Raw genomic sequence first — 13,794 nt, forward strand, 5'->3', positions numbered from 1 at the left:
ACGAATGGTTTTCCCAGTAGGATTTTTTCCTGACTGGAAAAAAGAGATCCTGCTCTCTTTTTTTTTTTTTTTTGGCAGTTTTCCCATCGGGAAAAACTGCAATGAAGCATACACATGGTCGGAATTCCCGGCCAAAAGCTCTCATCGCAGTTGTGTACGGGGCATGAAGAAGTATGTAAATGCTGTGCAAAACTCACTATGAAAAAGCTTACTGTATTACAATATAAATGAATAACTACTTATTTGATCCCCTGCAGATTTTGTAAGTTTGCCCATTTACAAAGAAATCCAGAAATAACACATGATACAAATGTTATAAATTGAGTTGCAGTTCAGTGAGTAAAATAATTATACTTATTTTACTCACTGAACTGCAACTCAATTTATAACATTTGTATCGTGTTTTTTTCTGGAGTTTTGGTTGATATTCTGTGTCTATCATTTAAAATATACCTATGATAATAATTATAGACCCTTCATTTCTTTGTAAGTGGGCGAACTTACAAAATATGCAGGGGATCAAATTATTATTTCCCCCACTGTATGTCAGTGAATACTTGACCCTAATTAAATTGGATAGGTGACAATGCACTGCAAAAGTGATGAGAAGATTAGGTAGTGTTTTGTAGTCCTGATAAGAGTGCAGTAAATGCTTGCTGTCAGAAAGTGTGTTACTGGAAAACTAATGATGTGAAAATAAACAGGAGAGAAAAACTGAAAAAACTATTGTAGCCAACAAACATAAGGACTGATAAGCGTCAATATATACATTTCTTTTCCGTTTAGACATTCTTAAAGTAGTAAAGTACATAAAATGTTATGCACTCCTCTCCCTTAACCTATGTTATGCTGCAAGGATATAGACATGCATGTTTGCATTTCCATGCTTAAAACTCCCCCCCCCCCAAAAAAAAACATTTTACAATGCTTTGGATTGTTTCCATTTAATGCCCATTTCGACCATTAGAAGCATTGCTGTTTTGGGTAAATGCAGAGCTTAGTAGCGCTGCGTTGCTTAGAATGTGATCATGCAAAAATGATGTTTGAGTAAATGGTGATACTCAAGGGGGTTGATTTACTAAGGCTGGGTTCACACTACTACACTACTTTCATCCTACTTTGCTCTGCTACATTGGTCCTACATTGGTCCTACATCCATCCTACTTTCATGAACAGGATACTACTTTGGTCCGACTTCAATGATATTCAATGGGCCTGAAGTAGGATCAATGTAGGACCAAAAGTAGTACAGGGAGCATTTTCAAAGTCGGACCGACTTGTGTAGGACCAGTTAAGACGGCTCTCATAGGGAAACATTGATTTTCACACGTCATGCTACATGAGGTTCCCAATGTAGGACCGTTTGTCGGACAAGTGTGAACCCAGCCTCATACTGGGGAGTACAAAATGTGGTGCAGCTGTGCATGGTAGCCAATTAGCTTCTAACTTGAACTTGTTCAATTAAGCTTTGACAAGGAAACCTGGAAGCTGATTGGTTTCTATGCAGAGCTGCACCAGTTTTTTAACTCTCCAGTTTTAGTAAATCAACCCCAATGCAATGCTAGGTCTAAAATTTGGAGATAAACTATGCCAATTTCGGCCAAGATGGAAGCAGAAGGTCACAACTACAGACTGCTAATGGAGGGGGTAGCTGTTATTACTGCAATGCACGGTAACCGTTTCAGGCAGCATACAAGAATGGGCATCACATACTTTGGGTTTGATTTACTTATTTACTGTAGACTGTGTCTCATTCCAATATGCAATCAATTTTATGGGGATTAAAAAAAACTTATTTTTTTCTCAGAGCTGGATTGTATAAAGGTGACTAGGGTAAGTTTTAATATTTTCTCTTTTAGTAAAATTAGTATTATAATCTAAAATGTTTTTCATAAGAAATTCTGAATTAAAAAAATAATACAAAAAATTATTTCTTGGCATAGTCTGTCCATTAGGCCCTGTACACACGATCAGACATGTCCGATGAAAACGGTCCGCGGACCGTTTTCATCGGACATGTCTGCTGGGAGCTTTTGGTCTAATGTGTGTACACACCATCAGACCAAAATCCCCGCGGACAGAGAACGCGGTGACGTAGACGACACCGACGTTCTCAAACCCGGAAGTGCAATGCTTCCACGCATGCGTCGAATCAATTCGACGCATGCGCGGGATTTCGGTCCGCTGGTAAGACGTACTAATCAGCGGACATGTCTGATTAGTCGTACTAACCAGCGGACATGTCCGACGGACAGGTTTCCAGCGGACAAGTTTCTAAGCATGCTTAGAAACTTTTGTCTGCTGGAAACCTGTCCGCTGGAACTTTTGTCCGCTGGAAAACTGTCCGCTAGGCCCTACACACGATCGGACATGTCCGCGGAAACTGGTCCGCGGACCAGTTTCAGCGGACATGTTCGGTCGTGTGTACGCGGCCTTAAAGGACTGGACTATTTCATTTGAAAAAGTGGCCTATTTAAAGCGGGGGTTCACCCTAAAACTACTTTCTAGTATTACAATGTCCCGACACATTACAATACAATTAGGCCTATTTTTTTTTTTTTTATGCTGTACATACCTCGGTACAGCTAATTCACCCGCGGCTTCCGTGTTGCGAATCCCCGGGAGTGGGCGTTCCTAACTTGCTGGTGATTGACGTGATGACCAAAAACGAGCTCCCCCCGTCGCATAAGCTGCGTCACGATTGCCGAAAGAAGCCGAATGGCGAGTTGGCGCTATACTGCGCCTGCGCACCGCCGTTCAGCTTCTTTCGGCAATCGTGACGCAGCTTATGCGACGGGGGGAGCTCGTTTTTGGTCATAACGTCAATCACCAGCAAGTTAGGAACGCCCACTCCCGCGGGATTCGCAACCCAGAAGCCGCGGGTGAATTGGCTGTACCGAGGTATGTACAGCATAAAAAAAATAGGCCTAATTGTATTGTAATGTGTCGGGACATTGTAATACTAGAAAGTAGTTTTAGGGTGAACCTCCCCTTTAAGACACACAATTAAAAATGGATTGCAAAACACACACATTGATAGTTTTACCTGCGGGTCAGCTTCAAGACTAATTTTATAAGGATCTTCACAAATTTGTGGGGACCACATTCTAGTTTCCGCTCTAGAAGCAAAAAAAAAAAAGAAAACACAATCATAATATGTTTATTTTTATTTTAAAATTTCCAGTTTTATTACAACATTGCATTGTAGAGATATGAAAATAAATCCCTTATACGGGGAAGTTGATTTAATAAAGGCAAATATATTGTACGCCGCAATTGCAGTTGCTCTAGATCCGAGGGGAAGCTCTGCTGATTTCTATCTTTCAATCATATGCAAGCCAAAATGTTATTTTTTTTTTACATTTTCCTTGCATGTGATTGGGTATTCTTTGCAAAGTGAAGCTTCACTTCATTTACCAAGCCCTGAAGCAACTGCAGTTCACAGTATATTTGCCTTTAGTAAATCAACCTCTAATGCACACGATTGAAAATTCCGACAAGAAAACCGTGGATTTTTTTCCGACTAAATTTTGGCTCAAACGTGAGTTGCATACACACGGTCACACAAAATTCCAACTGTCAAGAACATGGTAACGTACAACACTACAACGAGCCGAGAAAAATGAAGTTCAATGATTCCGAGCATGCGTAGGAATTGCATACAGACGATCGAAATTTCCGACAAGAACTTTTACCGTTGGAAAAGCTGTCAAATTTTTGCTGTCAGAAATTCCGACAGAAAAGGTCAGATGGGGCCTACACATGGTCGGAATTTTCGACCGAAAGCTCACATCGAACTTTTCTTGTCGGAAATTTCGATCGTGTGTATGCGGCATATGAATAGATTTTTTAGCAGCCTGTTATGTCAAACTAATGTATGGTGCTTTGTATATCGATGATGATTTAATCTTCACAGATATCACGCTGCACAAAATAAAAATAACAGAGCGCGCAGGATAGTGCAGGTAAGACCACTTTGAAATAAAAAAAAATCCATAAATCATAAAAATAATGCGATTGGTGCACACCACCAGAAAGAGTTCATTCAGAGTAATACCATGTCCTGCCAACGGATGCCAATGCAGTTCAATGAGGAATCTGCAGTAGGAGAGGAAGCAGTCAGGATGGGAGAGCATCTGCAGTATAGTCTCAGGATGGATCGAAATAGACGGAGTCAGTATGTGAGGTGAAACCGTACCTCCATTAAACTAACTGGGCTGGATTCAAGAAGCAATTGCGCCTGTGTAACCATAGTTACACAGGCGCAATTACTTACTTGACCCGGCGTAACGAATGCTCCTGATTCAGGAACCTCGTTACGCCGACTGCAGCCTAAGATATGCGCGGCATAAGGCTGCATTCTTGCGATGGCCGCTAGGTGGCGTTCCCGTTGTGCTCAGCGTATAGTATGCAAATTGCATACTAACGCCGATTCTCAACGTTGCGCGAGCCCTGCGTACGCAGTTTACGTCGTTTCCGTACGACGTCTTTCGCGTAAGGCTGCCCCTGCTATTAGCAGGGGCAGCCAATGTTACGTATACCCGTCGTTCCCGCGTCGCGAAATTTCAAATTTACGTACTTTGCGTAAGTGATTCGTGAATGGCGCTGGACGCCATTCACGTTCACTTTGAAGCAAATGACGTCCTTGCGACGTCATTTGCCGCAATGCACGTCGGGAAAGTTTCCCGACGGAGCCTGCGCTCTACGATCGGCGCGGGAACGCGCCTAATTTAAATGATTTCCGCCCCCTACGTGATCATTTAAATTGCGCGCGCTTACGCCGGGCATTTTGCCGGCGCGCCCACGCAATTTACGAAGCTACTGCTCCGTGAATCAAGGGCAGCGCAGTAATTTTGCGGGGGCGCAGGGCAAAATCGTTGCCCTGCGCCTCCGTAAAAAAAGCGCAATTCTACCTGAATCTAGCCCACTGTCTTTACACCGGGCTCTGTGCAGTTGTTACAGCTCAACTAGCCCAGTCAGTCCTTCTGCTTTGGTTTAAAGCGTCCCCCTACCCGGACTTTGGACATTGCACAGCACTTCCAGTCGCTCATATTAGCTCACTCCTTCCACTTTGGTGAAGGTACATGGACCCTGAAACATGTTAATTTAGTGGAGATTCTGTATCGCCTCCTATATAGATTCAGTCCCCTGTTTGGCTCCATCTTGGAACATTTCTGTAATTGATCTCCTTTTGGTTTCTCCAGCAACCGCCACAGTGAGAGTACATTCACATCTGTTGGTGGCACGTGGTATTCCTCTGCATGAGTTGTTTCTGGAAGCATGCACTGATCATGTCACTTATGTGCAATTTTATTTTTATTTTTTTATTACTAAAGTACCTACTACCTAGTGCACTCTGCTTTTGTCAATGATAATTTAGAGCAGAGGTTGAATTTCTGTAATTAGAAAAATGACCACAATGGGTTGTAGGTGTGACATTGCTCCTCGACACCTAAATCATTGCTGATCTTTGGAAACTAAATCTGGAGCTCTCCTGTAAAGTAAACTTTACCATGTGATGAGTGCTGGAGACTCTAGCTGCACTATCAGTAATGGATAATTATTACCTGTCAATCTTCAGACAGAGTTGGTCTGTTGCAGCTTTAATTCTGTCCTGGGCCTCTGCATGTGTCATGTTCTCTGTACCGTATCCATCAATTGCAAGTATGACATCTCCCGGACATAAATTAGCAAGAGAAGATTTACTTCCTGGAGTGATCTGAAAAAGAAAACAGGTTTTCATTATGTCGGATGAACTGTCACAGCATTATCACAGAACCTACATTTTTCCTAGGAGCAGGAGCTCGTTACGCCGGGTCAAGTAATGTTTTATTAAAACCATTGACATGTTCTTGCCAATGAACATTCAGATATTTACTTATCCTGTCTTGAATGTGGCTACTTGAGTACTGCTCAGAAATTAGGTTTTCTGAATGAAGTACTATTTTGCTTTGAGATTATCAGGAACTGTCAAAAGTGCTCAATGATTTACGACAAAAAGATTACTTCTAGTGAATGTAAAGTCTGAATGTATTTTACCTTCAGGACTGTTTTTAAGACGGGGCAAAAGGGGAAGCTGCCCTGGGCCCTGTCATTGTTGTGGGGCCCAAAACAGCTGCCTCATACTTGCCAACTATCCCAGTTTAATTTCCCCCCTATCCCTTGAAGTTTTAGTCCCGTGCTGTGTCCCGATATCTCAGTGTAAATTTCTGTTGCTGCTGCCCAGCTCTGCCCTATTGCCATGTACAGATGACTCACCTGCAGACCATGTGTTTACATGTAAATAATCTGCATTAATATGTAAATCGTGGCAGCATTAATACGTAAGTCACGGACTGTGGCATTGATATGTAAATAGAAGCGGAAATTATATGTATATCATGTCCCCCTGAGGTCATATCTACCATCACTTCTGCTGAATGCTGCTAACTGGGCGGGGGGGGGGGGGGGTAAAGGAGCATGTTTGAAAGTCCCGACTACAACTATAGTCATTAAGTCTAACATCAGCCTGTTCTGCAAAGGTAAGCAAATTGGAGATGGAACACTTCTTCAAAAAAACATGATGCCACAGCACGTGAATACGCACATCTCAGCTGATGCATGAGGGTGTAAATTAACAATTAATGGCACTTTTGTGTATCTGCTAAAGGGCAGCATGTTTCTGTGGTGTCAGTAAAGCGACTTTGCATGCATTCCCAACACAAACAAATGTGAACACAGGCTAAATGTCTCAGTTACATTGGTCGTCAGTGTAAATCTTCTTGTTACATTGGGGCATGGTGTACAATCCTTTCATTCACACTAGTGGCCAGTGTGAAGGTCCCCCTTACATTGGTGGTCAGTGTAAATACCTCTTTAGATTGGTCGTTACTGTGAATGCTCCTATTATATTGGTCAATGTAATTCCCATTATATTGGGGGCCAGTATAGAAACTCCTCTTTATATTGGTAATCGTTAAAAAAACAAACAAAAAAACTTGCATTTGTGGTCAGTTTTGAATCCTCCCTACGTTGGTGGTCCATGTAGGAGCCCCCTTTAAATTGGTGGTGAGTGTAAATGCCCCTTATATTGGTGGCCAGTGTAGAAATCCCCCTTTATTGGCTGTTGATGTAAAATCCTTGATTGCATTGGTTTTCAGTGTACATTTTTTATAACATTGGTTATCAGTGTACATTTCCCTTTACATTGGAGGTAAGTGCAGAATTTCCCTTATACTGGTGGTCAGTGTAAATCCCCCTTTACTTTGGTGGTCAGTGTAAATCCCCCCTAACATTGGTGGTCGGTGTAGACGTGTCGACTTACATTGGTGATCAGTACAAATCTCCTCAAAAATGGTTGTCCGTGTAAATTCCACCCGTACATGGAGGTTGTTGTATATTCCCTCTTACACTGGTGGTTGGTTTAAATGCTCTTATTACATTGGTGTCAGTGTATAAATCCCTCTTTTCTATTGGTGGGTGGCATAAAATCCCCCATTACATGGAGGTCAGTGTAAATCCCGCCTCACATTGGTAGTCATTGTAAATGGCGTAGAATCCCCACTATATACTTGCCAAAGATTTCCAGCTTTAGGGTCCCTAGAGAGCCCCCCTCTTACATCAGGGTCCCCAGAGAGCCTCCCCCTACATCAGAGAGCCCCTACTTGCACCAGGGTCCCCAGAGAGCCCCTACTTACATCAGGGTCTCCAGAGAGCCCTTACATCAGGGTCCCCAGAAAGCCTCCCCTTACATCAGAGTCCCCAGGAAGCTTTCCCCTTACATCAGGGTCCCCAGAGAGCCTTGCCCTTACATCAGGATCCCCAGATAGCCCCCCTTACATCAGGGTCCTCATAGAGCCCTTACTTTCATCAGGGTCCCAGAGAGTGCCCCCCACTTTAGGGTCCCAAGAGAACCTCTACTTGCATCAGGGTCCCCAAAGAGCCCCCCTCTTACATCAGGGTCCCCAAAGAGCCCCCCCTTACATCAGGGTCCCCGAGAGCCCCTACTTGCATCAGGGTCCCCAGAGAACCCCCCTTACATCAGGGTTCCCAGAGAGCCCCCCCTTACATCAGAGTCCCCAGAGTGCTTCCCCCTTACACCAGGGTCCCCAGAGAGCCCATACTTACTTTAGGGTCCCCAGAGAACCCATACTTGCATTAGGGTCCCCAGAGAGCCTCCCCCTTACATCAGGGTCCCAGAGAGCCCCTACTTGCAACAGGGTCTCCAGAGAACCCCCCTTACATCAGGGTCCACAGAGAGCCCCCCTTACATCAGGGTCCCAGAGAATCCCTACTTGCATCAGGGTCCCCAGAGAGCCCCCTTACATCAGGGTCCCAGAGAGCCCCCCTTACATCGGGGTCCCAGAGAGCCCCTACTTAAATCAGGGTCCCCAGAAAGCTCCCCCTTACATCAGGGTCCTCAGAGAGAGGGCAGGAAGCAGAGAGATGTTGTAATATTTTTGCTCTCTTGCCCGTCTGCTCTCTGGCTCTCCCATGTCTGTGTCCCACCAGCTGGCTCTCTCATGCTCCCGTCCCCTCTCCGGTTCTCCCGTGTGTCCCGCTGGCTGGCTCTTTCATTCTGCCGTCCTCTCTCCAGTTCTCCAGTGTGTCCTGCTGGCTTACTTTCTCATGTTGCTGCCTGCCCTCTGCTCTTCGCTCTCCTGTGTTGCCTGACGGCTCTCCAGCTCTGAAATGCGGCCCAGTGGTTTAGGACCCCTGCAGAGACTCGGTGCTATGGGCACCAGATTCGGGGCTATAGCCCCAGAAGCCACCCCCTAGCAACGCCACTGCCATTAGCTAATCTGATGAACTTTAACATTTTTGAATGTGTCCACTATTCATAATTTGGGGTATTGTCGTTTATTTGCAGTTTGTGCACACAATTTTAAGGTTAGGTATATTTTTTATTAATTGAAGTGTACTATTAAAGTGTCAGGTTTTATTGTGGAAGATAAAACAGTAATATCAGATGTTAGAACTGATTGGGTAATGAAAGGTGATCAGTGCTTTTAAACACTCCTGTGTATGGACTCAGCAAGAACAAGAGATTGCTCTGACATTCAAGTTCAGCAAGTTGTACTGACCAACTGTGGCCTGGCTTATATATGAATAATTATGGACAGTCTATAAAGCTAGAAAAATAACTTTTCATATGTATAACTTTGGTATGAACTGTTACATATGACAAAGAAGTAGAGAAAAGTCTGAGTGCAGAGCATATGTCAAGCATGTAAACATGTTTTTCTTTTGGAAATGAATATATGTAGGGAAATTGAGGTATAATGAGAAAAGTGCATAATGATTAACAAGAGTAGGAGAGCATTGATGCTAGTGTAGAATAAATCTATATCTCTAGCACCACTGCAGCAAATGAACTTAATAAAATGGTAGCTTTTCCAGTGCAAATTGCCAAATATGGAGACCCTTCTTTTCTCTAGCTCCACCATAAACTTAAAGCTGTTGTAACCCTAAAAAGAAAAAAAAAAACACAGCATAGTGCTATTGCAGTGGTGTCTTTAGTCCCTTTCTATCTTCTAAAATAACTGATTGATCCTGCCTGTTCCCATATCCCCTATGTACTGTAAGAGCTGTGAACATGTGGAATAGACTCCCTGCAGAGGTGGTTCTGGCCAGCTCAGTAAAGTGATTTAAGAAAGGCCTGGATACTTTCCTAAATGTACATAATATAACTGGGTACTAACATTTATAGGTAAAGTTGATCCGGGGAATATCATGGGGGATCAGGAAGGAATTTTTTCCCCTGTTGTAGCAAATTGGATCATGCTTTGCTGGTTTTTTTTTTGCCTTCCTCTGGATCAACTGTGGGTATAGAATTGGGTATATGTGATTGTACGATATTATTATTTTTTTATTTCTTATGGTTGAACTAGATGGACTTGTCTTTTTTCAACCTGACTAACTATGTAACTATGTAACTGACCACTGTAATTATGGCTGATGATCCACAATACCAGTTTACATGCCTCCGTAAGCCCACAGTCTCTCCCTCTCCCCCTCCTTCCCTGCCTGTAAGCTCAGTGAGAGCCGATCTGTGCCTTGCCCATCCCCTCTTCTTCTGACGCAATATATACCCCCATTACTTGTATCCCCTCTGTTTTATGAAGATCTGAAGTACTTTTGTTTGTTTTATTTAACTTGTAATCCTAAATACCTCCTTTCACAGAACTGCTCTGTGGGCCATGTGACCTCCCTCTGCTGGCCGGCTGACGTCAGAGGGGAATCTCAGCTCCTCCCGCTGCTCTCCATAGATTGGAGATGGAGAGCGGAGGGGGATCACGTTACTGCAGAGCGGCAGTGTGAGAAAAGGTATTTAGGATTATAATTTTAAAAAAACACACAGTACTTTTAGATCGTCATAAAATAGAGGGGATACAAGTAATGGGGGGATATGACTTAACAACCACTTTAAAACTGAAAACACAAAAGCAGCAATTAAAGCAACAACTGGCATACTCTAACCAAATTACACCAAATTTGCATGATACTCGAACTGCAAAATAACTCTGTCAAATTAACCAAATGCTTATATGGTCTGAATGGCTGACATATTTTTTATTTTATTTTTTATTTCATTGTACTTTTATGTTATTGAAAAACGTTATTTCTCTATCGTTCAAACCCTCAAGGGCATAGCACTTCCAGACCTCTCTAAGTACCATATGGCCTGCCATATGGTTAGGTTGATAGACTGGCGTAGACATGAAGGCACAAAACAACGTATCTCACTTCCTTTTTCAGTTCAGGATTTCAGAATGTTACACCTGTATTTATAACATGTTCCAGCATGCACCCCTCCATTCCCCATGACAGTGGGTGGGAGTTTTTCTCCCCTGCTTTCGCATTTAAATTGTCATAGCTGCTCGTAGCCCATTCACTTGTCCTCCAGCTTTCTAACTGAAAGCCCAAATGGAGGTACAAACAAAAAGCTTTGGGGAAATTGTGCAGGAGCATGACATTGCACCCGTGATCCACTGATTGCAGGTGCAATGCTTTGCAGGCTCCTGTAGGCAAAAATAATAAATGCACTTTTTTACAAAAATATGTTCATTTATTATTTTTTTCTAGAGGTGAACTTATCCTTTAATATTCTCCTTTTTACTTATGGACTTGCTTTTACTTTATGTAGTTTGCTTGCTGGCCATGTTTTTTTTATCACAGATCAACAATCACATTTAATTTTTATCAAGTTTCCTCCTCTGTCAGTGTCTGTGACAGCCAGGTACATGTTCCAGCCAGTGCATGTTGTGTACAGTGCAGTGCCTGTTCTGGCCAGTAAAATCTGTAGCCAGGATATCCTGTGGCCAATGTATGAAAGTGCATAAAAGGCCAATACATTCAAGAGCTTACAGCAGGGATATGCAATTAGCGGACCTCCAGCTGTTGCAGAACTACAAGTCCGATGAGGCATAGCAAGACTCTGGCAGCCACAAGCATGACACCCAGAGGCAGAGGCATGATGGGACTTGTAGTTTTGCAACAGCTGGAGGTCCGCTAATTGCATATCCCTGGCTTACAGTGTCCAATGCATAGCAGCCAGAGCTACAGTGGTTCTACTCCTCAGTGAGTCAGCATTGTGGCATGGCAGACCACAGTAGACATTGTTCTGGGATTACTGCATTCAGGCTACAGTGGCTAGGTCACTCAGCCTATCTCCTTATTCCCTCTGATACAATTCAAGATCAGCCGGTCATGAGTATTCCAAGAGTGGGTAAATCCTTTTTCTTAAAATGTGCATCCAAAACAAAGATCTGCAACCCCAGATGGGGGTAAGCCTCATGGTTTTCACAATGATTTGGGAAACTTACATAGCTAATGCATGGATGCGGCAGGTGGTATCAAAAGTTATAAAACGGTTTTATGCCTTCACCGTACATCTCAATTTTCTGCTTTGCACATCTCAGCAACATCAAACAAACCTTCTTTCAGTCATTTAGGGATTGATGTTCCAAGGGGGTTTTGTTTTCCACTTCTGCTAACTAAAAGCTGTGGGGTTAACAGTTCTGAGGCCCCGTACACACGTCCGAGGAACTAGACGTGCCAAACACATCGAGTTCCTCGTCGAGTTCAGTGTTGAAGCCGCCGAGGATCTCGGCGGGCCGACTTTCCTCATTGAACAGCGAGGAAATAGAGAACAGTTCCTCGTCGGCTTCCTCGCTGAAAAGTGTACACACGACCGAGTTTCTCGGCAGAATCCAGCTCCGATCGAGTTTCTGGCTGAATTCTGCCGAGAAACTCGGTCGTGTGTACGGGGCCTGAGGCTCATAAGTGTCTTTCAAGCCATTTTGGACACCCTTTCCCTTCGTACAACCTCTAATATTTCAGATGGAACATATTCATTCAGTTATTGTCTTTCTACTTTGAAAAGACCTGTCAGGAGCTATTGAGTGATGTGTATTTATAGATCTAGACACTTTGGAAATCACCCACTATCAGTTTGTTACTTTTCTTTTTGACGTTGTCTTGGTTCTCAGAACATTCACAAAAGTTATTGCACCAGTTCTAGAACTTCTTTGTCCGATAGGTATTCCATTTATCGGATGTCATTTACTCTGCATATGCTGGAGGCCTTTGGCTAGATCCTGCAAATTAAGTCTCCTGGATACCATTCAGACTATGGTTTTCTCCTGCCAGGAGAACTGGACGAAACTGCAGAATCAGGTTTGACAACTTCTGTGTTGGTCTTCCCTACAGAGCTCCATGCAATCTGGAGCTGATGGTATCTACCTTAAAAGCAGTTACATTTGCTCAAAGAACTTTATGACGGAACATCCCCATGGCATAGGACACGTCCAGTCTTTCTCTGAACAAGATGATCGGGTTACAATCTCTAACTGCAACCAGTCCATACCAAGTAAAATTTAGGTAACGACACTGCTTGCATTTAAAAGCTCAGCTTTAAAATAGAGTTATAGCTAAAACCTTTTTTAAAGCCCTTTCGGTTTATTTTTTGCCATTTGTGTCCCATTTGGGAGATTTCCTTTCAATTCCTGTCCCATAGCCAAAAGAGGAAATGAGAAAATCCTGGAAAATTAAGGGAATCCCTTGGGGGCCCCCAGTTCACCAGGACTAGTGTCCCCAATGGAAGATTTCCCCTCTATTATATTTCTAAAGACAAACCCAAAATTTAGGATTTTTATGTACTTTCACTTTCAGTAATAATGGTAAACAGGACACATAGAGAGGATGAATCTCCTTAACGGGGGCACAGACAGCAATAAAAACTGACAGGTGTTCTAATCTATTTTTACTTTGCCCAAAACGAAAAAAAAAGATGCCTATAATTGTACTTTAGACATCAAATCATAAGTAAGAAAAATTCTTATTTTATCAAATTCCATTCTGTATGATTGGACATTTAGGCCACATGCATACAGGATGTCTGTTTAATCCCCTCTGATCTCCAGAACTCCTGACAGGAAAAAGCTGCTTTAAAAAATACGATAAAAGCCATGTACTGCACATGCGTTTGGGTTTGTCTAGCATTTGAGCATTAATGCATTTTATTGGTCAGATATTAATTCTGGCCATTGGAATGCATTAACTTTCAAAATCCAGATGTGTCAAAAGTGTATGCGCATTTAGACTTTTTGCATTTTTTCTGCTCTTCAGTTCAGTTCCCCTGAATGTGCCTTTGGTGAGGGTTTTTTTCTACATGTAAATGCTCCTCTTCCAATAAGTCTGACGCATGCTCGGAATCAAACAGAAGAGCCGCACTGCCTATTGATCTTCATTTTTTTGGCTCGTCGTACATCTTGTACATCACCGTGTTCTTGACGTTCAGAATTTCCGACAACA

General features: G+C 42.9%; 1 protein-coding gene across 2 annotated transcripts in view; it reads right to left on the reverse strand.

Moving 5' to 3' along the window:
* Positions 1 to 13,794, reverse strand: part of PDLIM3 (PDZ and LIM domain 3) — a 49,663-nt gene that overhangs the window by 15,186 nt on the left and 20,683 nt on the right. For both annotated transcript variants that reach the window (XM_040334233.1, XM_040334224.1), the window contains exons 2-3: positions 5,568 to 5,719; positions 3,047 to 3,119 (exon numbers count right to left, since the gene is read on the reverse strand). In XM_040334233.1, the coding sequence (XP_040190167.1) occupies positions 3,047 to 3,119; positions 5,568 to 5,719 (225 nt within the window). The remainder of the gene's footprint in view (positions 1 to 3,046; positions 3,120 to 5,567; positions 5,720 to 13,794) is intronic.

Source organism: Rana temporaria, chromosome 1 (assembly GCF_905171775.1).
Source record: "Rana temporaria chromosome 1, aRanTem1.1, whole genome shotgun sequence".
NCBI classification, from domain to species: domain Eukaryota; kingdom Metazoa; phylum Chordata; class Amphibia; order Anura; family Ranidae; genus Rana; species Rana temporaria.